General features: G+C 40.0%; 1 protein-coding gene across 6 annotated transcripts in view; it reads left to right on the top strand.

The window, feature by feature from the left end:
- Positions 1-26,929, top strand: part of TBC1D31 (TBC1 domain family member 31) — a 75,943-nt gene that overhangs the window by 8,497 nt on the left and 40,517 nt on the right. For 5 of the 6 annotated variants that reach the window (XM_030304036.1, XM_030304039.1, XM_030304035.1 and 2 more), the window contains exons 3-8: positions 790-905; positions 4,824-5,002; positions 14,297-14,448; positions 18,707-18,866; positions 22,074-22,274; positions 26,632-26,808. In XM_030304036.1, the coding sequence (XP_030159896.1) occupies positions 790-905; positions 4,824-5,002; positions 14,297-14,448; positions 18,707-18,866; positions 22,074-22,274; positions 26,632-26,808 (985 nt within the window). The remainder of the gene's footprint in view (positions 1-789; positions 906-4,823; positions 5,003-14,296; positions 14,449-18,706; positions 18,867-22,073; positions 22,275-26,631; positions 26,809-26,929) is intronic. The other variant, XM_032591904.1, reaches the window with a different exon arrangement.

Here is a 26,929-nt window from a genome sequence, read left to right as displayed (position 1 = left end):
ACTTGATTTTTTTTAGTAAATTAAACTCTAGCTATGTGCCAAGTACTCTGCTAGGCACTTAGCATATGTTATTTCATTCAATCAACATATTCTCTCACTTAATCATCACAACAAGCTTATGAGATGTCTTTTCTCACCCTCATTTTGCACGTGAGGAATTCCTGATTCCTTCCTCTTCACCTCATGTTTGCTGCATCACCAAGCCTCTCTCCCGCTTAACACCTGACACTTGTCCTGTTTGTCCTTTCCATTTATACCCGTAACTCCGATTGAGATGCTCTGTAGTGGCTTCCTTCTTTTTTGTTTTTATTTTATTCTATTGTAAAGTTTATTTCTTTATTTGGAGAGAGAGAGAGTATGCAAGAGGGGCAGAGAGAGGGAGAGACAATCCCGAGCAGGCTGCACACTGTCAGTTGGGGCTTGAACTCACGAACTGTGAGATCACGGTCTGAAACCAAGAGTCCAACGTTCAACCGACTGAGCCACCCAGGCGCCTCCTTAGTAACTTTCTTCATGGTCTCTTCTTGTCCCTCTATCCATTTGCCATTGCTGCCAGAATCCTCTTCCTAAAAGACATATCTCGTCATAATTCTGCTATGCTTAAAACCTGGTAAGTAAAATCCAGATTCCTTTACATGCATACAGCACTCTTCATAATCTATTTTTGGCCTACCACAATGGGCATTCATTTTTCTGCATTTCATTTTCTTCATCTCTAAGGACTCCTCCAGCGTAAAATTTATGATTGTTGGAGGAATTTCTGATACTAATGCAGTAATCTCTTAATAGGTTTAATCTTGTTCAGCGAACGGCACAAGCTTGCACAGCTCTGGCCTTTAATCTCCGTAGGAAGTCTGAGTTCCTTGTGGCGTTAGCTGATTACTCTATTAAATGTTTTGATTCAGGTAAGAAATCCTCCTGTTTATCTTCTGAATATGAGTAGAATTTAGACTGAAGCACTGCAAGGAATTTGCCAATCTGTATCATCTGAGGGGGTAGTCCCCACAAGACAGCACTCACCTCAGACATTAGCAACAAGTTTGGGGGTCCCGGGACCACCCTCACATCAGATCAGCTGGCTACAAATTCAGGGTTCCCCACAGCTACCTTCGGGTTTGATATTCACTAGAATGACTCAACAGAACTCAGGAACACACTCCACTTATGATAATAGTTTAATGCAGCGGAAGGATATAAATTAGAACCAGCCAAAGGTGGGACACACAGGGTAGAAAGTGGGAGGCTCCGAAAGGAGAAGCTGCGGTTATCCCTAGGGACGTAGTCCCCTCCCAGCATCAATATGTGGCCCTCCGCACTGAGTATTGCCAAACCAAACATATACCTAAGCTTTGATGTCCAGGACTTTTATTGAGGCTCCGTTACACAGATTTATGACCGATTGGGTTATTGCCCACCTGTTTGAACTCAAATTTCCAGCCTTCCTCCTCTCTCTGGAGGTTGGGCGGATATCACGTGGCTGAACGCCCTAACCTTTTAGTCACTCACATGATTGATCTTTCCCGCGTGGCCAGCCCAGTCTCTGAGGTTCTCTTCTTAGATAAGCCATCGGGTGTTGTCTGAGGGACCTGCCGTGAATAACAGAGACACCCTATCACTGGGGAAATTTAAGGGATTTATAGATTGTCTCCCAGGAACCTAGACAAAGGCCATACCTCTCTTTGAAGCCCCAACTCCTTACTATGTAGGAACAAGAATAATAACTTTCTTAATATAACCTATGTGTTTTATACTACATTGTGTATTTTTAGAACATTTAGAGTTCTGTAAACTGAACCTCTTATTAAGAGAAAAGATATCTCAACTGTATTGTTTTTTTCTTGATAGAAGGACAGCTGGGTGGCTCGGTTGAGTGTCCAACTTGGGCTCAGGTCATGATCTTGCGGTTCGGGAGTTCGAGTTCCGGATCGGGCTCTTTACACAGAGCTCTCTTTGTATCCTTTGTACTCCCTTATCTCTGCCCCTCCCCGACTCATGCTCTCTCTCTCAAAAATAAATAAACATTAAAAAAGTAAATAAAGTAATTGATAGAATATTTTAAAAGATAGTAATAACAATAGTAATAACAGTGATAGTTAACACATAGTGTTTACTCTTTGCCAGGTACTGTTCTATGACTTTATGTATGTTAACTTTAATCATCATAAAACCCACAGACATCGATATTGTTAACTCCATTTACAGATGAGGAAGCTGAGGCACAGAAGTAACTTAACCAAGGTCTCTCACGGCTTGTAAGCAGTGGAGCCAGAATTCCTAACCTGGAAGCCTAGCTCCAGGGTCCCTGCTCTTAATCACTACTACACTGTCACTGTGCACGTGCGAAGACAAACCAGTCGTCCTTCAGTGATGCCCAGACACAGTCTGTGTTTGTACAGCAGGGACTTCTCTTTCTAGTCTGTTTTCTCTACATATGCCTCTTTTCCGTTCTAACAAATATATGATCCTATCTCTACTGTCGTGTGGAGTCATTTCCTTTACTTCATTAAAAATATTCATACAGAATTTTAAAATCAGTACAGAATATTCTACTCTACAGATGTTTGCAGCACCATAATTATTAAACCTGTTACCTGTCAGTGGCCTTTAAACTGTCTCCAATTTTTGGTGTTAAAAAAACACTACTGTCACAGAAGTTCTAAAAAACCAAATGTTTATACTCATCTGTGATTGCTTCCCTTGGATTCCACCCATTCTCTTCTTCTCTCTTAGTTCCATCTGTTTACAATCTGTTCTGTCTGTTGAACGCCCCACCCCTACCAATGAAGCCCCTTCTTTAAGATGTTTTCTCCACCTCCCCAGCTACCTCCCTTTTCACTGCTAAATCTTGCTTCTTCACGGCACCCGTTGGTGGATTCTGATTTTTGCTTTCCCCACTCCACGCTGTTGAGACTTCTCTAAGGCCATTAGTAACCTCTGATTGTTTAAATGTTTTCTTTATTTTGAGAGAGGGGGAGAGTGTGTGCGTGCACGAGTGGGAAAGGGGCAGAAAAAGAGGAAGAGAAAGAATCCCAAGCAGGCTCCACACTCAGCAAAGAGCCTGACATAGGGCTCGATCCCACGACCCTGGGATCATGACCTGAGCCAAAACCAAGAGTTGGACGCTTACCTGACTGAGCCACCCAGGTGCCCCAATAACCTCTGTTTGTTTAAGCTCTCTTTATAATTTTCACCCTACCCCTCAGTAGCATTTAACACTTTGCTTTACATTAAGACCTTAGTTTTCATACTCTTCTCTCTCTTGGTTTTCCTCCTACCATTCTGACTGCTTCTCAGTAGTCTTTCCTGTGTTCTTTCAGTGGTCCCTAGACTTAGGGAGTTTTTACCCAATTAAAAAGAAAGTAGAGGAACAACAACCCACATGGGTTGTCAACTTTTAAAAGACATAGGAAAAAAAACGATAGAACTTCATTTCATAAAACGAGAAATTGTTTTTAACATAAAGAAACTTAGAAGGATAGAATGCTAGATTAAAAGGTAGTACTTTCAGTTTAGCTTTATGAAAAACTCATGTCATTGTCCTTATTTTTCTCATTTCACTGAAGACCAATGAAAAATTGATCATTAACTAATGCCAGACTTCAGACCGGTGTTTGGAAACTACTACTCTCTCCCCAAGGGTTTCTCTGTTCCTCTGTTCCTCTGTTTTCAGTTTTGACCTACTTTGTGTCTTAATGCTTCCCAGATTTACATCTTGCTTTCTGATTATTCTCCTCAGTTTCATCTTTCTGAAAGAAAAAATTCTGTTCATAACAGTAAAATATGTTCACCGCAGCAAACTGGAAACACAGGAAAATGTAAGAGAGAACATAAAAATCACTTATAATTCTATGACCCAGTGATAATTGTAATGAAGTTTTTGGTATTTTCTCTGCCGGGCTGTTTTCTGTGCTTCTCTCACATGCACACACGCACCTCAGGATCCATTTTAAAAATCAAATTCAGCGGGGCGCCTGGGTGGCGCAGTCGGTTAAGCGTCCGACTTCAGCCAGGTCACGATCTCGCGGTCCGTGAGTTCGAGCCCCGCGTCGGGCTCTGGGCTGATGGCTCAGAGCCTGGAGCCTGTTTCCGATTCTGTGTCTCCCTCTCTCTCTGCCCCTCCCCCGTTCATGCTCTGTCTCTCTCTGTCCCAAAAATAAATAAACGTTGAAAAAAAAAAAAATTAAAAAAAAAAATCAAATTCATGATCTCTTCTTCCCACACTTGTAAATCTGTTTCTCCTTATGTGTTTCTTAAATCAGCTAATAGTATCGCCATCTAGTTATATAACTAAACTAGCACCGTTGAAGTCTTAACTCGTCTTTTATTTCAATACATCTAGTTGATCACAAAGCCCTTTGAATTTCTCCTTCATAACTCTTGACTTTCTTCCTTTCTCCATTGCCACATTTGTATTTTAAACCTTCCTTATCGCCTCCTCGGATTATTATAGCAGCAGATAAATTAGTTGTCTAGTCTCTTCCTTCTTTCCACCGTATCTCTCATGTATCTTCAGAGTGCTCTCTCTGAAATACACAACAGATATGATACTCTTCTGTGTAAAACTATTACAAGAGAAAGCCCAAACTCCCTACCACCACATCTAAAGCTGTTCTTAAACTCTTTTTCATTTGGCCTCATCTCCTCACATGTCCATGATGTTTGCGTTACTAACCTGTTCCATTGTGCATTTTATCAACTGGCCAGCTTCCATTGTTGTAGGTGTTAACGAAGGTGTCTCGTATAAATACCCACCTATCAGTTGAATCAGTCCTTGGATGATACATAGTGTTTTCCCTGTATGACTCTTTTACTTTTTACCACAGTTACCAAGGAGCTAGTTAGCTGGATGAGAGGACACGAATCATCAGTATTTTCAATCTCTGTGCACGCATCAGGGAGATATGCCATCACTACTTCTTCTGATACGGCACAGCTGTGGGACTTGGACACCTTTCAGAGAAAAAGAAAGCTGAATATTCTACAGTCTGTGGGAATACAGAAGGTCAGTGAGTGCGGGGCACATCTTGGTCTGTCGTGCTTCTCTGACTCGTTTCTCGGTTAGCAGGATTTATAGATGATGTGAGAGGAACGATGTACTTTGTCCCACATAGCCGTGTTCTTATAAGTCAGCAACAACTGAAGCAGAGTGGCCCATGCGATGAAAGATGTTACTTGTGGCTACAATTTCTAACTTACTGGGTTTTTGTTTTTGAAAAAGTTCAAACACGGAGCAGATTTGTAAGAATTTCACAGTGAATACATGTACGAACACCATGTAGATTCTACGGTTAACATGTTCCTATACTATCCTGTACTGTACTTTCGTTATTACGTTATTATGTTGTTATAACACCGTATTAAGGTTCTATCCATCTTTCTGTCCCACTGTTCATTCTTTTCTTGCTTTTCATTTTAAAGTGAGTTGCAGACATTAATGTATTTGCCTGTAAATACTTAAGACTGAATTTAATTGACTATGGCTCAGTATCTGTTGATGTGAAACTTACATATAATGAAATGCACAGATGTTTGTATTCATTTGTTAAGTTTTGTCAAATACATATACCTTTGTAACCTGTGTAATCCTATTATTACCATCATCCCAGAAAGTTCCCATATATCCCTTCCCGGGTAAGCACTATTCTAATGTTTTTTTACCGTAGATTAGTTTTGTCTGTTCTAAAATTTCAAATAAGGGGCGCCTGGATGACTCAGTTGAGCGTCCGACTCTTGATTTCTGCTCAGGTCATGACCCCCAGGGTTGTGGGATCAAGCCCTGCCATCAGTCTCCATGCTGAGCGTGGAGCCTGCTTGAGATTCTCTGTCTCCCTCTGTTCCTCTCCCCTGCTCATGCTCTCTCTCTCTCTCTCTAAAAAATAATAAAATAAAATTTCATTTTTTTTTTCAACGTTTATTTATTTTTGGGACAGAGAGAGACAGAGCATGAACAGGGGAGGGGCAGAGAGAGAGGGAGACACAGAATCGGAAACAGGCTCCAGGCTCTGAGCCATCAGCCCAGAGCCTGACGCGGGGCTCGAACTCACGGACCGCGAGATCGTGACCTGGCTGAAGTCGGACGCTTAACCGACTGCGCCACCCAGGCGCCCCTAAAATAAAATTTCAAATAAATATTACAACCAGTCACTGTTGGTATGTATGAAGCTTTTCTTCTTCAGCATGATTTTGAGATTCACCCATGTTGTTGTATGTACCAGCAGTTCATTCCTGTTTATGTATTTACTTATTTATTTTTAGTGTATTTATTTATTTGGGGAGAGAGGGCAGAGCACATGCAGGGCAGGTGCAGAGAGAGGGAGAGAGAGAATTTCCAAGCAGGCTCTAAGCTGTCAGCTCAGAGCCCAATGTGGGGCTCAGTCCCACGAACCGTGAGATCATGACTTGAGCTGAAATCAAGAGTTGGACGCTCAACCGACTGAGCCACCCAGGTGCCCCATTCCTTTTTATTGTTGATCAGTATTCCTTTCTATGCATAAATCACTTTTTAAAAGAATATCCAATTCTTTTGCTTTTATGACTTAATTTTTTTTCCCCCATTTGATTAGCTAAATACTATTTTCAAGATTGTCTGAGTCTCCTATGAGATTGCTTTAGGTTATATTATATGTGCAATATTGCTTTTAATTTCTTGGTCATTAACATGAACAGCTAGCAGGGCATGTCAACCAGAAATTTATTTTGTAGTCTCCCTGGACATGTCAGAGTTCTTTAGATTGCCTTTAATAATTAAAAAAAGATAAAAGTTGTAGCCAGCTTATTCATCAGGGATTTAGGCCAAATATCTTAGTAGGTCTTTTCTTGTTTAATTGCTTTAGTGCTTAACTTGAATTTTAAATTCTAAAGAAGAGTGCCTTGGAATCGAACCCACAATGGAAACAGTTATGAAACAATGACACAAAAACCATCTGTTCTTTTTACCATGAAATTAAAACTAGTAGATGCTGGATAGTTGCCAATTCTAACCTTGCATTGTCATTTAGATATTTTAGTTTAACAGATAGGACTCCAGAAGTTAGTGATAGGAGAATAAGATTTAGAAAACATACGTATAATATGCAGTATGCATGTAAGTATTGTTCTAAAATAATAGGACATTATAGTCTATATGTTACCTGCAAACGTTTTCTCAAAGGACCAGATAGTAAATATTTTTGATTCTGCAGACCAAGAGCAAAATTGAAGATATTATGTATATATTTACATGACTGCCTACAGTGAAATAATTTTTAAAAGGTAAAAAAGAAACATTCTTAGGTCCAAAACAAGAACCGAAGGAGGGCCCGATTGTTGCCACTCCTGGCTTATTCTGTTGAAAACAGGAAGTAGTTGTAAGCTAATCTTAAAGTAAAACTTTTAGGGGCACCCGGGTGGCTCAGCTGGTTAAGCGGGTGGCTCAGCTGGTTAAGCGTCTACTCTTGGTTTCCGTTCAGGTCATGATCTCATGGTTCGTGAGTTCGAGCCCCACATCAGGCTCTGTGCTGACAGCGCAGAACCTGCTTGGGATTCATTCTCTCTCTCTCTCTCTCTCTCTCTCTCTCTCTCTTTCTCTCTTTCTGCCTCTCCCCTGCTCTTTCACTCACTCTCAAAATAAGTAAATAAATTAAGAAAAAAAAAAGTAAAACTTTTATTCTTACCAAGTGTTTACTAAGTCTATGTATTTATTCCAGTTTCTGATTCTGTATTTCAAATAGAACAACTTTTGGGGTGCCTGGGTGGCTCAGTCAGTTAAGCTTCCAACTCTTGATTTCGGCTCAGGTCATGATCTCACAGTCATGAGGCCAAGCCCTGAGTCAGGCTCTGTGCTGGGTGTGGAACCTGCTTAAGACTGTCTTAGGAGTGCATGTGTGCTCTCCCTCTCTCAAAAGTAAATAAATAAGTAGAACTTTTGTGGCTTTTTTTTTTGGTGATACATGGTGACAAATGATGCTGTGAGTTTCATTTTATGATGGCCCTTTTTTTTTTCTTAATGTTTATTTGTCTTTGAGAGAGAGAGAGAGAGAGAGAGAGAGAGAGAGAGAGAGAAGAGCATGTGAGCAGGGCAGAGAGAGGAGATAGAGAGTCCCAAGCAGGCTCCGAGCTGTCATGCAGAGCCCAACTCAAGGCTTGAACCTGCAGACTGTGAGATCATGACCCAAGCTGAAATCAGGAATTGGACACTCAACTGACTGAGCCACCCAGGCACCCCTATGATGGCTCTTTTTTAAATTTTTTTTAAATTTTTTTTTTTTTCCAACGTTTTTATTTATTTTTGAGACAGAGAGAGACAGAGCATGAACGGGGGAGGGGCAGAGAGAGAGGGAGACACAGAATCGGAAACAGGCTCCAGGCTCTGAGCCGTCAGCCCAGAGCCTGAAGCAGGGCTCGAACTCACGGACCGCGAGATAGTGACCTGGCTGAAGTCGGACGCTTAACCGACTGCGCCACCCAGGCGCCCCTGATGGCTCTTTTTAATCTAAAATAGCCTTCTGCCATTTTTGTCCTATGACATTATTATTATTTATTTGTTTAAAAAATTTTTTTTCATGTTTATTTATTTTTGAAGGAGAGAGAAACAGCATGAGCAGGGGAGGAGGAGGGGCAGAGAGAGTGGGAGGCACAGAATCGGAAGCATGCTCCAGGCTCCAAGCTGTCAGCACAGAGCCCGACACAGGGCTCGAACTCCCCAACTGCGAAGTCATGACCTGAGCCGAAGTCGGATGCTTAACCGACTGAGCCACCCAGGTGCCCCGATTTATTTATTTATTTTAACGTTTATTTATTTTTGAGAGACGGAGACAGAGTGCAAGTTGGGGAGGGGCAGAGAGAGAGGGAGACACAATCCCAAGCAGGCTTCAGGCTCTGAGCAGTCCACACAGAGCCTGATGCGGTGCTTGAACCCCTGGACCGTGAGATCATGACCTGAGCCGAAGTCGGATGCTCAACCGACTGAGCCACCCGGACACCTCTCATTTATTTATTTTGAGAGCAACCAGGACAGCTGTCCTGGAAAATGCCCCAAATTCTGGATTTGTTTTCACTCTTCTTCATTATTTCATTTAACTTATTCTCTCATTTGTATTTCTTGTAAACTAAAGGCTTGACTAGATTCATGTTCAACATTTTCAATGAGCCGAGCCACTAACCTTACGAGTAGGATGCAAACAGTAGCAGCATTCGCCTTAGTGTTGGCTTCAGGAGGGAGGGGGATGGTGCACACAGAGCACAGTACAAGTCAGCTGCAGCTGCTGCTGTTTCTGTTGTCTGTTATTCTTACCCGTTATCTGGTTCTGTTACGGGATTATCTCAGTCCAATCAGATGCCTGTTTATAAAGCCGCAAGGTAACTGTGTTGTATTTCTTTCGAACTACATGAAATGGATGAACGATACCTCATCAGCAACTCAGAAACCCGAAAGTTTTTAAATAACTTACTTGGCAGCAAAATCCGATCTTGCATAAATTCATTTGGCAGCAAAATCTGAACTGAATTGACATGAGGCTGAAATATTAATATGTTTGAGTATGGAGTATTGCCCCAGGTCACCCAGGGGTTCCACACGTAATGTTACAAAATACGCATCATATTACCTTTCTTAAAGTGGAAGTAATTCTGAATTCTGGAACATATCTGGCACCAAGGGTTTCAGATAAATAACCGTGGACCTTTGATTTCAAAATGTTTTTAAAGAACCTGTCATTCTGGGGCACCCAGGTGGCTCCATCAGCTGAGCGTCCAACTCTTGGTTTTGGTTTGGGTCATGATCTAACGGTTCGTGGGTTCGAACCTCTGCTGTCAGTACAGAGCCCACTTGGGATTCTCTCTGCCTTTCTCTCTGTCTCTCTCTGCCCCTCCCCCGCTAGCTCTCTTTGTCTCTCAAAATAAGTAAATAAACTTCAAAATAAATAAATAAGTAGATAGATAGATAGAACCTGTCATTCCAACATCTTTCCACTGGGTTTTTGTACCTGGCAGTAGAAGTAATCAATACCAATAACAATAGATAACCCATTGTTGAGTATTCACTGTGTACCTTACACTTCATTTAGTTATTTTTAAACTTAAATAATTCTAAAAGTAGATACCATTCTCATTTTACAAATGGGGAATCGGAAGTTCAGAAACACGAAGTAATGTGCCCTGGGTCACATAGCTTACCAAAGACGCGTGGTTTGACTGTAGGCCCGTCTTACCCCAAAGTCATTCCAGGATACCATACTGCCTCTCAGGTAAGCCAGTCATACCTCTTCCTATTAGTAGATTTTGATTATTTTGTTGATGTTTGAGGTAGAATATTTAAATTAAATATTTAGTTTGGGATTTTTGAATAAATCCTAGGATTTCTGATTACTGTGGTTCAGTATATGTCAGAGAATGTTTTCTGATGGATGTAAGAAAACATTTGACAAAGAATGTGTTGCCAAACTTAATTCACTTTTTGTGCACAGTTGGCGCTTGCTAAATTTTTCCTCAATTGTACGTTTGACTTAATTGTACATTTGCTCTTATTACCATCCTGAACTCTTAACTTTCAAAAGAGCTCACAGGCCTCTCAAAAGTGAGTTGGACGTGGGTTCGAGCCCCGCATCGGGCTCTGTGCTGACAGCTTGGAGCCCAGAGCCCACTTTGGATTCTGTGTCTCCCTCTCTCTCTGTTCATCGCCCCTCCCCCCCCACCGCCCTGCCACTCGCACTCTCTCTCCCTCTCTCTCTCAAAAATAAATAAACATTAAAAAAATTTTTTTAATTCAAAAGTGAGTTGGAAAGCCTGGATTTTCCTATTTTACAAGGAAAACTGCAGCCCCGCCCTGATGCCCAACCCTCCAAAAACTATGTTTTGCTAGTCCTTTTGAAGTTTTTTCTAAGCTTTTTATGATTGTCAAGACATGACACTATCTAAATAATGACATGATTCATTAGGAACAATTTTATAATCATTAAAATCTGGCAATTAAAATCACAAATCTAGTAATGAATAATCATGTAGGCAATAATCTATCACAGCTCTTCCCCTAAAATAGCAGTTGGTGCTCATTAACTTTAAAGCTTTTGCTTCTCCCAGAAGGAATAAACTTTATTACTTTTCTAGAAAAATATTGCTAATTATAATAAAAATCTTAAGTTACTTTTTTCCACATTGGTTTTGAAACAGTGTCTCAGCCTTCATTACTGATCACAGGGTATTCAGTGCACATGCTTTCAGTAAGAACTTCCAGTTATAAATCTTCCTGAATCTGTTGGCGAATGATGTACCAGTGATTGTCTTTGATAAAGTGGGCCAAGGACTAAAGTGAGGGTTGAATCAGGCAAGGGCAGCAATCAAATTAGCATTTTTTATTGTGTCTTATTAGCATTAACACTGAGTAGATTGTTTTAATTAACCAGTATGTCCCGTAGTGTACTATGTATGTATGTGTGTAAGGGCTGTGTTTTTTTATCACTATTTGCTTTTGAAAAAAGATACTATTATATGTATATCAGACAGAACAGTTCATGATAACAGCCTTCAACTATTGTTATAAAAATAACAGGTTTCCATTCCCTGAAATTTTTATAGTAATATCATTAACTATTAGAATCATTTCTTAACTGTGTATATATAATAGCTTAGGTGAAAACATAAATTACATGGAAAGTTGCAGAAGTATTTCATACAGGTGCCTTATTGATTTGTTATTTTTGTAACACTGGAAACAGCCACAGTAGATGTGACGTTGACCCTGCTTTTCCCCTGGACCTTTTTGGCCTGCTCCCTCTCATTATTGTGATGACAGCCATATCCTGATTGTAAATACTCAAGAGACACTCCAATCCAGCGTTAAAAACGTTGAGTGCTTCCTCCCCGAAGAATGTAGCATTTCAAGAGAAAATAGGCCTCCCTCTGACACTAGTAAATTCTGAAGGTGTGTGACAAATCAGGGGTCAGAAAAGAGTCTACAGATTGTCCAAGGGGTTCTGCCTTCTCGGTGAATCCCTGTTCCTGTCCAACACAAGAACAAATCCTATGTTCAAATACAAAGTATTACAATAAGCTTGGATGTAGTGAAGTCTATTCTAGATGGGAATGAAAGAATAAAGAGCTAGAGATGTAGCTAAGGATTAAACCATGGGAAATATCTCAGGCTATTTGAGGAGATGTATTTTGAGAAGATGGGCAGGAATATTTTGTTCTTAAGGTATTGGTTTCTTCCATTTTCTTTACTTCTTTCTTTTCCTTCCTTCCCTCCCTCCCTCCCTTTGTGTGCTTTACACAAATGACACAAAATTTTATTAGAGGCCATTGAAAGTCTTATGAGAAAATGGTGAATTTTAACTAAAATTTTATATTATCAAAATTAAGCAGTGTTGGGGCACCTGGGTGGCTCATTCCGTTGGGTGTCTGACTTCAGCTTCGGTCATGATCTCATCATTCATGAGTTCAAGCCCCGTGTCGGGCTCTGACAGCTCAGAGCCTAGAGCCTGCTTTGGATTCTGTGTCTCCATCTCTCTCTTCCCTCTCCTGCTCATTCTCTGTCTCTCTGTCTCTCTCTCTCTCTCTCTCAAAAATAAACAAACAGTAAAGAAATTTTTTTAAAAAGTAAGCATCATTTAGTGTTTATGTATAGAAACTAGCAATAAATGGTATTTTCAGATTTGCTATTAAGTTCAATCTCAATTGTCCATTAAATAGTCATGAATAAAATACCATGTTTTTGTTTTCAACTTTTTACTTTTATAAATAATGCTCAACAAACATTTATGTACATTTATCTCAAAGCACTTTGCTGATTTTTTTTTCCAAAGGATTAACTTTTAGAAGCCGACTGACTAGTTTAGGAGTGATGTGTATTTTCAAGGCTGTTGAAATGTGTTGTACAATATCTGTAACCAATTTTTATTACCAGCAGCCATGTATAACAGTGCCTGTTTCCTATACTGTCACCAACGTTTAGTATTTTTAACATTTATGAGTAGCCAGTATTTCATTGTGTTTATATTGGCATATAGTTTGTAAATAAAATACATATGTTAGCATATGTAGTTTGTGTGCATGTATATGTGTGTGTTATTTTTATAGTAAATTTGATACTCATAAAATGCTATCATTGTTTTCATTTCAATCTTTTGTAAGGTTAAATGTTTTAAAATTTTTACTTAGTATTTTATGAATTGCCTAGTTATTTTAGTCCCCTATTTTTTATTTAAGAAACTTTTCCTTTTAGTTTATGATAGTATATGAGATATCAGTATTATCCCATCATATGTTGTAAATGTATTTTTTTTCCAGTTTAAGGAAAAGTAACTTTTTTTTTAAGGTTTTTTTTTTTTTTTTTTTTTTTTTTTTTTTTTTTTTTAGGGGCACCTGGGTGGCTCAATCGGATGAGTGCCCAACTTCGGCCCAGGTCATGATCTCATAGCTCATGGGTTCGAACCCTGTGTTGGGCTCTGTGCTGACAGCTTAGAGCCAGGAGCCCACTTTGGATTCTATGTCTCTGTCTCTATCCACCCCTCCCCTGCTTACTCACTCTCTCGCTCTCTCTCTCAAAAATAAATAAACACTAAAAAAAGAATCTTAAAAACAATTTTTTTTAATGTTCATTTATTTTTGAGAGAGAGGCGGGACAGAGGATCCAAAGTGGGCTCTGCACTGAGAGCACTATGTGGGGCTCGAACTCATGAATGGTGAGATCGTGACCTGAGTCGAAGTCAGACGCTTAACCAAATGAGCCACCCAGGCACCCCAAGAAAAAGTAACTTTTTAAAAGAAAAATTGACTACTTGTATTACTTTATTTTATCTTATTTTTACAGAGAGAGAGAGCATGCAGGAGGGAAAGAGGGGGAGAGAGAGAGAGAGAGAGAGAAAGAAGCTTAAGCAGGCTTCACAGTGTGGAGCCAGACACGGGGCTCGGTCCCACAACCCTGGGATTACGAACTGAACAGAATTCAAGAGTCGGATGCTCAACTGACTGAGCCACCCAGAAGCCCCGACAACTTGGATAGTTTTATTTTTTTTAATTTAAAAAAAAAATTTTTTTTAACGTTTTATTTATTCTTGAGGCAGAGAGAGACAGAGCACGAACGGGGGAGGGGCAGAGAGAGAGGGAGACACAGAATCGGAAACAGGCTCCAGGCTCTGAGCCATCAGCCCAGAGCCCGACGCGGGGCTCGAACTCACGGACCGCGAGATCGTGACCTGGCTGAAGTCGGACGCTTAACCGACTGAGCCACCCAGGCGCCCCAACTTGGATAATTTTAAATTTAAAGAGGGCTGTGGGCTATATGATCATTATGTGAACAATAATTGTTTTTCTCCTTCTTTAGGTTTTCTTTTTACCATTAAGTAATACCATCCTCAGCTGTTTTAAAGATAATTCCATCTTCGCCTGGGAATGTGATACTCTTTCTTGCAAATATCAACTGCCAGCTCCACCTGAAAGCTCTAGTGTATTATACAAAGTGTTTGCCGTGACCAGGTAATGTGCATTTTACCTTTTTATTAAGTTTTTTGGGGGTTTTTTTGTTTGTTTTTTTGTTTTTGTAATCTCTACACCCAACATGGAGCTCAAACTCATGACCCTGAAATAAAGAGTCACACGCTCCTTTGACTTAGCTCCTCCTCCCCCACAACACTGAGAATTTTTTTTTTAAATTTTTTTTAATGTTTGTTTATTCTTGAGACAGAGAGAGACAGAGCACGAATGAGGGAGGGTCAGAGAGAGAGGGAGACACAGAATCTGAAGCAGGTTCCAGGCTCTGAGCCATCAGCCCAGAGCCTGACGCGGGGCTTGAACTCATGGACTGTGAGATCATGACCTGAGCTGAAGTCGGTCGCTTAACCGACTGAGCCACCCAGGCGCCCCAACACTGAGAATTTTTAAGAAATCTAGCTTCCAGTAAAATTTTACAAATTTTCATTCCGTTTTCATTATCTTACGGTCATATGAGAAAAGTTTCCTTCAAACTGACATATGATCTGTAAAACTTTTTACTGTATTGTGGCAAATTTCAAATCTACAGAAAAATATAAAAATACATGAAGCCCTAATTATTCTTTTTATATTTTTTATTTAAAAAAATTTTTTTTAATGTTTATTTATTTTTGAGAGAGACAGAGCACAAGTGGGGAAGGGACAGAGAGAGAGGGAAACACAGAATCGGAAGCAGGCTCCAGGCTCTGAGCTGTCAGCACAGAGTCCGACGCGGGGCTCGAACTCACAGACTGTGAGATCATGACCTGAGCCGAAGTCAGACGCTTAACCGACTGAGCCACCCAGGTGCCCCCCTAACTAGAGTATTCTTATTAGTTGTAATAATCAACTAATAGCCACCTCTATTTTATCTGTAACTCCACCCATTACTGCCTCCTGCTACCTACCTCGTTGCCTTAAAGCAAAGCCCATGCATATCATTTTATCCGTAGTATTCCAGTGTGTATCTCTAAAGGAAAGAGTCCTTTTCGAACATAACCGCAGTACTATTACCACTTTTCTCCCCCAAGTTTTTATTTAAATTTCAGTTAGTTAACCTATTACCACACTTTTAAAAATGAATAATTTCTTAATAGTCTCACGTATCTAATCTTTGTTCAAATCAGGAATCAAGGTTCACACAGTGTCTTGGTTAATATATCCCTTTTTAAATTTTTTCTTTGCAGCTAATTTAAGGAACTGGTCATTTGTCCTATAGCATTTTCTGTATTTCCAGATTTGCTTTTTGCATCCCTGTGGTGGTGTTTGAATGTGACTCTCTCTCATCTGTATTTCCTGTAAATTGCTTACACCTATATTTTTTGTAAATTGGAGGCTTGGTCTGATTCAGACTTGATTTGGGGGCAAGAAGTATGATAGGTGGTTTGTGTACTTTCATCAGGAGGAACGTTTCTCTTGTGATATTAGTGGCCATCGATGGTCATGACCTAGATCCAGTATTGCATTTGAGGTTAGCAAAATGGTGCTATGCTCATTCTGTCATTCCTTCTTCCCTTATTAACCAGAATCTTTCTAAAGAAAAAACTTCCTCTCATTAACTCTCTGGTTACTTTATAGGTTTTAATGAAACGCAGGATAAATGCTTAATTTCCCTTCTTTTAAAAAAAATTGTTATGAAAAATAATGAATTGTTCATTGGCATCTTCCCAGGGTAGCCAGTGAAGGCTTTTGCCCTTAATCTTTGTGAATGAATGGATTTAAATAGTCAACGTGATCTAATCCATTAACATTACTCTTAGTGATGCTGCAGTTCTCTCATTGTCGACCACTGGGATCCTCTTCAAGTTGGCTTTGAACCCTTTTGATACAACTGCAGTTGTTTGTTTTGAAAGCTCTCATTGTTTCTAATCTAACAAAATGTTCCAGGCTTATCTTGTATATTTTCTGTCCCAAACCTGGTATCAGCCACTTTTCTAAAGAGCCTGGGTTTGTTTTTGTTTTTTTCTTAAGTTTATTTATTTATTTTGAGAGAGAGCATGAGCAGGGGAGGGGGGGGGGAGGGAGGGAGGGAGAGAGAATCCAAAGCCGGCTCTGGGCTGTGAGTGCAGAGCCCCATGTGGGGCTCGATCGCACAAACCATGAGATGATGACCTGTGCTGAAATCGAGTCCAACCCCTAACCCACAAAGCCACCCAGGTGCCCCAAACCTGGTTTCATTTGTGTGGGTAATGATATTTCAAGACCCAATCTGGATGCTAGGGGACACTCCTTGTGACTGATTTGGTCAATGTCTCTAGGCCTTTTCAGTGGAAAGTGCTAGAAAATACATATTATTTCCTCATTTGCTCTTACCCACTTCTAAGTCATGAGTAAATCCCATCAATTCCACCAAATTATATCTTGAATTGGTCTGATCTTTTGTGTTTTGCACAGTATCACCTACCTCCAACTATCCTAGTCTCTTTCAGGTTCCTGTAATAGTCTCCTTATTTGGTCTCAATGTTTTCAATTTCATTTCCTAAAGTCTGTCTCTACATAGCAGATAGAGTGGTCTTTTTAAACCATTAGTCAAATAAGTCAAATCATGTCATTTCCCTGTTGAACTCCCTTGAAAGGCTTTCCCTGATATTTAGAATAAAATCCAAACTTCCCATAATATTCCTGAGACCTCTGTTTTCTGGCCTTCGTCTCCCTCTCCTTTGTCCTATTTCCTTTCCCTAACATGGTTAGGACCACACTTGAGTGAGGCTTCTCACTCTTCCTTAGGTACAACCTTATTCCTTTCTCACACTGTGCACTGCAGTCTGGAATACCGACCAGCATGGAATTCTTCCTCCAAATCATCCCGTGACTGGCTCATTCACATTTTTTAAAATGTTTTTTTAATGTTTATTTAGTTTTGAGAGAGCATAAGCAGGAGAGGGGCAGAGAGAGAGCAGGACAGAGGATCTGAAGTGGGCTCTGTGCTCACAGCAGAGAGCCCAATGCACGGCTCAAACTCATGAACCTTGATCTCATGATCTAAGTCGAAGTCAGACGTTTAACCAGCTGAGCCACCCAGGTGCCCCTGGCTCATTCATTTTTTAGGGAGTAGACCTTTCTCCTTTCCCAGCTCTGTAACTCCCATCTCATTGTATAGTTCTTTATAGAACTTATCAGCTGAGATCAAGTTCATTTATTTGTTTGCCTTTCTTTCAACTGAAAATCCCCAAGAGCAGGAATCTTCCCTGCCTTGTTCACCATTGTGTCCCTGGTGCCTGAAATGATACCTGGCTTGTATTAGACACTACAAGTCCTTGGTGAATGAATGGGCAACAGCCTTGCAAGTTAATACAGCTTATTCTTTTTGTACCTTTCTAAAAGTAGCTTTCTTTGAGCAGGAAAAAAAGTTTGGGCTTCTTGAGTTTTCGTGTAGCAGTGTTGTACCAGTTCAGTATAGTCATGTGTGAAATATAGGAAGTTGGAGGGTGTTAACTTTGAGATTATGCTATAAAAGATAAATGTTACTCAGAAATTCTCAATCAAGTCATCGAACAAACATGTTAAGCTGGTGTCTTAATACAATAGGTAAAAAAAATATATGCTATAAACCTGAGCTTTCCTATGTGGTAGCTACTGGGTGCATGAACTAGTTCATAAAAATTAAATATGGGGTACCTGGGTGGCTCAGTCAGTTAAACCTCTGACTCTTCATCTCGGCTTAGGTCATGATCTCATGGTTTGTGAGATCAAGCCCTGCAACTGGCCCTGCACTGACAGCCCAGAGCCTGCTTGGGAGTCTCTCTTTCCCTCTCTTTCTGCCCCTCCCCTGCTTGTGCTCTGTCAGTCTCCCTCTCAAAATAAATAAACTTTAAAAAATAAGTAAATAAAATTAAGAATTTATTTCTTCAGAAGCATTAGCTACATTTCAAGTTCTCATTCACATGTGGCCAGTAGTGACCATATTGAGCAGTATAGATACAGAATATTTCTATCATGTTGGATCATACTGGACATTGCTACCATAGGCAATTCACGTTAGGGGTGCCTGGGTGCCTCAGTCGGTTAGGCGTGTGATTTTGGCTCAGGTCATGATCTCACGGTTCGTGAGTTCCAGCCCCAGGTTGGGCTCTGTGCTGACAGCTCAGAGCCTGGAGCCTACTTCGGATACTATGTCTCTCTCTCTCTCTGTGCCCCTCTCCTGCTTACTGTCTCTCTCTCTCTCTCTCTCTCTCTCTCTCTCTCTCTCTCTCTCAGAAATAAATATTAAAAAAAATTTAAAAACTATTCACGTAGTCCTAATTTCTCACCTTTTGTTATACAGAGATGGTCGAATCCTGGCTGCTGGGGGTAAATCAAATCACCTTCACTTGTGGTGCTTGGAAGCTAAACAGCTATTTAGAATTATTCAGATGCCTACTAAAGTTCGAGCCATTCGCCATCTAGAATTTCTTCCTGATAGTTTTGATGCTGGTTCTAATCAGGTTAGTAATATAAATAAATGTAGGACATTATACTTTCTGAGAAAGAGCATATCAATTTCTGAACTATATTAGCTCTCCTAGTTAACTTGTACCCTCGTTGTTACAAAGACTTGAAATTGCTGATATTGCGAAGAGTCTAAAATTGAAAAAGTTTTAAAATATTAGGTTTTGTGTATTACTGACAATTTAACCTTTTTCTAAAATCTATATACTTTAAATTTATGTCATACTTTATGACTTACAGGGTGTTTTAACATATTATTTTCTATTTGCACACAGGCATGGAAGGTACTCTCTCCGTTACATAGACTGACATTAAAGCTTAGAAACATTAAGGGACTTGTCAACATTCCTATTGATTGTAAGGATTAAAAAGGGGGAGCTAAGATTAAAATTTTTCTCCTTGTTGTACTGTGTTCTACCTACCATAACTGGTTGCCTTAGTTTTAGGAAACGTGTTTTCTTTGTATCTTGCCTTAATTTGCAAAGTACTTCCCCCTCTACACACCATTTAAAAATTTTTTTTCTTTGCTTATGTATTTTATTTTATCTTTTTCATCTTTTTTTTTAAGTAGGCTCCATGCCCAACATAGGGCTTGAACTCATGACCCTGAGATCAAGTATCACATGCTCTACTGCCTGAACCAGCCAGATGCCCCCACACCATTTTTCTTTTTAATGGTTGAGTAGTTAAACCTTAACGTTCTTATTGTAAATTGACTATTTTGAGTCTTGTACTTTAACAAGTTATATATAACTCATGACCCTGCGATTCAGAGTTGCATGCTCTACTGACTGAGCCAGGTGGCTGCCTCCAACTTAAGTTTTTGAATAGATAATGCATTCCCAAGGTGGAAAACATAAAAAAAAAGACAGTAAAGTGAAATCTCTTCTTTTCCATTTGTCCAGTTATTCTCCATAACTGCTACTGTTATAATAGTCCACTGTTTCTGCCACTTTTTTTCCTAAAGTTTATTTATTTATTTTGAGAGAGAGCAAGCGAGCACAAGCAGGGAGAGAAAGAGACAGAAACCAAATGGGCTCTGCACTGTCCACACAGAGGACGCAGGGCTCAATCTCATGAACTGCCCCTCTGCCATATAAAAAATGCAGCTTTGCACATTGCTTTTCTTCACTTTTGTTGTTTTTTTGTTTTTGTTTTCTTCACTGCCCTCGAAGATGGTTTATTCTATGTCAGTACAGAGCTTCTTTTTTTTTTTTTTTTTAACAGCTGCATAGTATTTTATAGGTTTTTAACCAGTCCTTTGTTATTGGGCACCTAACTTGTTTTTAGTCCTTCTTTATTACAAATAACGCTGCACCAGGGTTGCCTGGGGCTGGCTCAGTTGGAAGAGCGTGCTACTGTTGGCCTCAAGGTCATGAGTTCAAGCCCCACATTGGGTATAAAGATTGCCTGAGTTAGTGAGTGAGTAAATAAATAGAATAACTGAATAACTTTTTGCATGTACCATTTCATACATCCTGTCTGTAGGATAAAATCCCAGAGCTGAAGCAGTGGTTCTCAGACTCAGGTACATCTGTAACTTTGAGAGATCTTGCCAAATTGCCCCCCAGAGAGGTTGCATCAGCTGTGAATGAGGGGGTTTCCCACAACCTGACCCAACAGAAGAGATTGTCACCTTCAAACCGTCTCCAGCTACTGTCATCTTCCATATAACAAGTGACATGAGCATTTCATGTAGTCACATGGTGGCACTGCTTACCAGCCAGCGGCACTGGGAAAAGAGCCTGTGCATAGATCAGGCAGTAGAGGAGTTTATTGTGTATTTGTTTATGCTTTTTTAATACATGTTTTTAATTTTTCAAATTGTGTGACTTAAGACTAAATTTTTCCCCTTAAAAGACTAGTTTCCTTCTTACCCTTCTACTGTCTGTGCAGCCCACAGACTTTCTTTCTTCCCCCAAATGTTTGTTACCACTGCCCAGAGCTGGGTGCATGAGGGACAGATGCCAGTTCTCATCAAGCTGTGGGTGTGGTGAGCGAGAGCAAGCCCTCCCCTCCTTGCCTCTGACAACCAGTGTGGGGGTCCAGGTGAAGGCCTGGCTGATCATTTGCCATAGTCTCCCAGCACGGGCACCTTACTGGTTTTGGTCAGAGCCAGGCTTACCTGGACCTGAATAGGGCAAATCTACATGAGCCATAATTAGCAATTTTGATATATATCATGGCCCTTTGTGAATATAATCTCTGACTGTCCTCCCCTCAAAACAAAAATAACCAAACCCCGTATATAAATACATACATATGTGTACATGTAAGTGTGTATAGTTTGACTTTCAGAGAGTTGACTTTTTAAAAAATTGATGTATAATTGGCATAAAAGATTAGCTTCATGATGATTCGATATTTTTTTTTTATAAGTATACTTTGTATACTCCTTTAATGTTTATTTATTTTTGAGACAGAGAGACAGAGCATGAATGGGGGAGGGTCAGAGAGAGGGAGACACAGAATCCGAAAGCAGGCTTCAGGCTCCAAGCTGTCAGCACAGAGCCCGACGCGGGGCTCGAACTCACAGACCGCGAGATCATGACCTGAGCCGAAGTCGGCCGCTCAACCGACTGAGCCACCCAGGCGCCCCATGATGATTCGATATTTTGATTGTGAAATTGCGATATTCGATCATTTCGATTGTGAAATGATCTCTATAATAAGTCTAGTTAACATCTGAGACATTTGACTTTTTTAAGTGTTTTTTATTTATTATGAGAGAGAGACCGAGAGAGAGCAAGTGGGGTAGGGGCAAAGAGAGGGAGAGAGAGAATCCCAAGCAGGCTCCACGCCGTCAGAACAGAGCCTGATTCAGGGCTCGATCCCACAACCACGAGATCATGACCTGAGCCAAAATCAAGAGTTGGATGCTTAACCAACTGAGCCACCCAGGTGCCCCAAGAGACATTTGACTTTTAAATGTGTTTTGGGGGGCCTGCATGACTCAGTCATTTGAGCATCTGACTCTTGATTTCGGCTCAGGTCATGATCCCGAGTCAGGGGATGGAGCACCATGTCTAGCTCTGCACTGAGCGTGCAGCCTACTTAAGATTCTCTTTCTCCCTCTGCTTCTCTACCCTGCTTGGGCATTCTCTCTTTCTCTCTTAGGAAGGAAGGCAGGGAGGCAGGGAGGGAGGGAGGGAGGTTAAAATAAGTATGTTTTTGGAACTCATATTATTTCTCTCTACTCTTAGGTTCTTGGAGTGCTAAGTCAAGATGGTATCATGAGATTTGTTAATATACAGACTTGCAAACTTCTCTTTGAAATTGGGAGCCTTGATGAAGGAATTAGCTCATCAGTAATTAGCCCACATGGACGGTACATTGCATCCATTATGGAAAATGGAAGTCTGAACATATATTCAGTTCAAGCTCTAACACAAGAAATAAATAAGGTATGTTTTCAAGTAAAGAACATCAAGTTTTTTCAAGATTTAAATGTTGTATCATCAAAAATAAAATCTTTATGCTCCAGTTTTCTAAATTCAGATTATCCTGGATTGCTTATTCATACTTCTGGGTATGTATGTGTGTGTGTGTATACACACACACACACACACACACATATATACATACATATATGTATACATACATGAATAATGAGGATTGACTCTATACATTTACAAACAGAAAAAAAGACTGGGAAAATACACACTTCAGAATCATCTGAGAAAAGAGACTGATTCTCAACTGTTTGCTTATCTGTATCTTTTTTTTTTTTTTTTAATTTTTTAAATCCAGATTATCCTGGATTTATAATCCTCATTATTCATGGATTCTTTAAATGTGAACTTGCCACTGCTAAAAATATACTTGCAACTCGAATCCGTACTTGGTGCCTATTCACAGGGATTCGTATGTGCATAGCAGTGCAAACCGTGGGCTGCCCGTCGTGCAGGCTCCCAGCTGAGGCCAGACAGGGCAGCGCGTGGCCTTCTTACTTCAGCTCCCGTGACAAGTGTCCTTTCCGTGGTCTAGTTAGTGCTGCATTCTTTAGTTTTGTGCTTTTTGTTGTTGATTTTGCTCTTTTAAATGGCCCCCAGACATAATGCTCAAGTGCTGTCTAACATTCCTAAGCATAAGAAGGTTGTGATAAACCTAATTCAGGTACAAGTTATAGTGCTGTTGGCATGAGTTCAATATTAGTGAATCAACAATATAGATGAAATAAGTGTTTTTAAATGGGCACCTGGGTGGCTCAGTTGGTTGAGCATCTGACTCTGGCTCAGGTCATGATCTCGCAGTTCATGAGTTCAAGCCCCATGTCAGGCTCACTACTGTCAACTTGTCAGCGTGGAGCCCGCTTAGGATCCTCTGTCCCCCTCTCTGTGTCCCTCCCCTGCTTGCGCTCTCCTAAAAATAAATATTTTTTAAAAAGTGTTGCTAAACAGAAACACACACTAAACATAGTTATATGTTGATTGGTTGACATATTGTGATCTCTGGCTCACAGGGACCTAACTATTTCTCCTAGGAGCAATGATTCAGTATTCACTAACTTGGTATTTGCAGCTTCTTTATAGAACAGAACTACCATGAATAGTGAGGATCTACTCTGTGTGTGTGTGTGTGTGTGTGTGTGTGTGTGTACGTGTGTGTGCACGCATATGACACGCATACATTTTCTTCAACCATATGGAGTTACACTCTACTGTTCTTGTAAACTTTAAACATTTTAATAACATATTATTTGCTCTTAGAGTTTTTAGCTTAGCTGAACTTTACAAAAGCTAGGGAAATGTTACTAATGGAAGCAGGGAAAGATCTGAGAAAAATCAGAATAAGTCATTGACTTCCTCTCTGGTATTTGTTAAGCATTCAATTAAGATCATATTGACCAGAAAACTAACCTATAATAGAAGTAGGAAATCTTTCTTTTTTTTTTTTTTTTTTTTTTTTTTTTTTGACACATTACCAACACCACTAGTGTCTTTATGGCTATTCTAGGCTTACACAAACGCTCCAGTCTGTGGTCTCTATAAACCCCACCCACGTCCCATTCCTTCAAGTCCTGTTTATTGGGCACTGGAGAATTTCCAGTATTATTCTAATAAGTACTCTAATTCCTACTTAATGTGTTGAAGTTTGAACACTACTATGGTATGGCAATTCAGGTCATATCTCAGGCTCTAACCTTCAGGAGACTGTATTTCGTGGAAGCACATGGAGTTCAAAAGGAGAAAATGTGGCACTAGAATAACAATGTTAATAAAGATTTGGAAGAATGGGTTGAGGTTAGAGAGAAGATCATTCAAGGATATTAAAGATGGGCAATATTCCGAAGTGAGACCTTTTCAAATTTTTTTTCTTTTTTTGAGAGAGCACAAGCAAGGGAGAGATGCAGAGAGAGAGGGAGAAAGAATCCTAAGCAGGCTTCAAGCCCAGTGCAAAGCCCAACGTGGGGTTCAATCTCTCGACTGAGATCATGAGCCAAAATCAAGAGTCAGATGCTTAACTGACTGAGCCACCCAGGCACCCCAGAAGTCAGACAGTTTTTTTTTTAAGTTTATTTATTTATTTTGAGAGAGAGAGCACCTAAGCAGGGAAGAGGCAGAGAGAGAGGGAGAGAGAAAGAATCCCAAGCAGGCTCTGTGCTGACAGCACAGAGCTTGATTATAGGGCTTGATCTCTCCAACTGTGAGATCATGACCTGAGTTGAGGTCAAGAGTTCAACGTTTAACCAGCTGAGCCACCCAGGTACCCCCAGACTATTTTTAATTATATTTCATAGAGAAAGAATTGAAAAATTAAGTCATAGAATAGGTGGCCATTTTACTTTTTTTTTTTTTAGCAGAGCTATTGTTACATTTTGTATTACCCTTGTATTCTTTATAGATGTGAATAAATAACAAGGTATCCTAGAAAAATACTATTTAAAAAGCCTTATAGATACAGTGACAACTTTAAAAGTTTCTTATAATAATTTTAGGACAAAAATGCTGTATCTATACATACATGTACATCATTTCATTACCTACTCGACACATTTCACAGTGTTATGTATTCATCATACTGCAGCTGACAATAGGGAAAAATTTTTTGGACACTTACAGTAGGCTGCAGGTTTCAAAAGCAGAAGTCCTAAACGTATGAAGATAAAATGAGAAAAATCTTTGAAACCTCAAAGCGGTCTTTTAGTCGTCTATGTTATAAAAAAGGGTCAAGATGTTTGCTTTATTCTGTTTTTTTCTTTCAGAGATGAGAGGGGAGGAGGTCAAAAAGTTTGATTTCCTCAGGGCACCTGGGTAGCTCAGTCAGTTTAGCGTCCGACTCTTGATTTCAGCTCAGGTCATGATTCCAGGGTCATGGGATTGAGCCCTGCATTGGACTCCATGCTGAGAGTGGAACCTACTTAGGATTCTCTCTTTCTCCCCCTCTCCCCTGCTTGTGCGCGCTCTCTCTCTCTCTCTCAGGTAAGTAAGTAAATATTTTTAAAAGTTTGGTTTCCTCTTCAAAGAGCTTTCTTGAGGAGTGATGCTTCATTTTCATTATACATGATCTTGGAAGAACACTGTTCTGGCCTTCATGACAGTTTAAACGCAAGCTAATGTGTATAAATTGTGTTTTTCTGAAATCTAATGTGTTCATTTGAACATGTGGGGTATTCCCTGTGTTCTTGTTCTCTGTTCTCATATGAAAGGAATTGGCACTTTGGCTTCCAGAAAAACATTTTTAAAATCACAAATCCACCTTGTCTTTAGCAATAATGGCCTCAAGCATTTATTTTTTTTAAGCTTATTTATTTATTTTGGGAGAGAGAGAGAGAGAGAGAGCAAGCTGAATGGGGGAGGGGCAGAGAGGCATAGAGAGAGAATCCCAAGCAGGCTCTGTACCATCAGCATAGAGCCCGATGTGGGGCTTGAACTCATGAACCCATGAGACCGTGACCTGAGGCAAAACCAAGAGTCAGATGCTTATCTGACAGAGCCGCCCAGGTGCCCTCACCTCAAACATTTAAATGATCTCAGGAAGCTGAGTTATCGTATCTCCTCATTTCCTTTGAACTCAGGGAAGATCTTTTGATTACAAACAGGTATTATTCATAGAGAAACTGTTTCAGTGAATCATTTTCCCCTAAGTAAATTGAAGTTATTGGGGTTTATTTTCCCATAAAAATGAAGGTTTAGAATTTAAGTTGTGCTGTCTGAACTGCCTCGCAAGCTGTGGACGCGGTAGGGGACTAACAGCCATCTCTCTGCAGATTAAAAAATGTAACCAAGGACAGAGAGGCAGGTGTCCCAGGCTTCCAGAGGGAAGTCATTTGACAGCTCCTTCAGAGAAAGTTCACTTGAGCCCGAAGAATATTAGGGTGCTTCTCTCAGCATTCTAGAGGGCCCTGTGTCTAACTGTGGCTTCTCTGCTACAAGTTATCACCAAACTACTAACTTTATCATGCAAAGAACTTTATCATGCAAACTACTAACTTTATCATGCACCAAACTACTAACTTTATCATGCAAAGAATGGACTGATATACTACGATTTAAGGCCAGTTTTCAAGGGATAATTAAATTCTATTTATTGTTGCTATTAATTGTGTATCTTTATTGTGTTCTTCTAAGGAATTTCGCAGAAATTGGATTTGACAACCAGGAAGCATTTCTTGAATATTTTATTTACACTTTTGCTTGAAGAATAAGGATGTATGTTAAGGCACATTATGAAACTGTTCAAAACATGTCTTGGAAATCCTATGTGAACAGGTCTGTTTTCCAAGGATAGCCACTGGATTTTATTTTTTCCCCCTTTTAGCCACCTCCTCCCTTAGTGAAAGTGATTGAAGATTTGCCTAAGAGTAAACTGAATTCTGGTGGCCTTAAGATGAAAGTCACATCAGGAAGAGTTCAGCGGCCAGCAAAATCAAGGGAAAACAAAATACAAGCCAGAATATTAAAACAAGACCTGACTGGTAATTTTGAAAATAAAGAGGTAAGAATATGTTATAATTATGTTTTTGTTTGTCATGACTCTGCTTGGGGACAAGATTTATGATACTTAGGCCATCATCACTCTTCCCTCTCTTAGAAGTTTTTAAGAAAGATATGAAGAG

This window comes from Lynx canadensis, chromosome F2, assembly GCF_007474595.2.
Source record: "Lynx canadensis isolate LIC74 chromosome F2, mLynCan4.pri.v2, whole genome shotgun sequence".
Taxonomy (NCBI): domain Eukaryota; kingdom Metazoa; phylum Chordata; class Mammalia; order Carnivora; family Felidae; genus Lynx; species Lynx canadensis.
The sequence above is the reverse complement of the archived record's forward strand: the minus strand, read 5'-3'. Positions and strand labels throughout refer to the sequence as shown.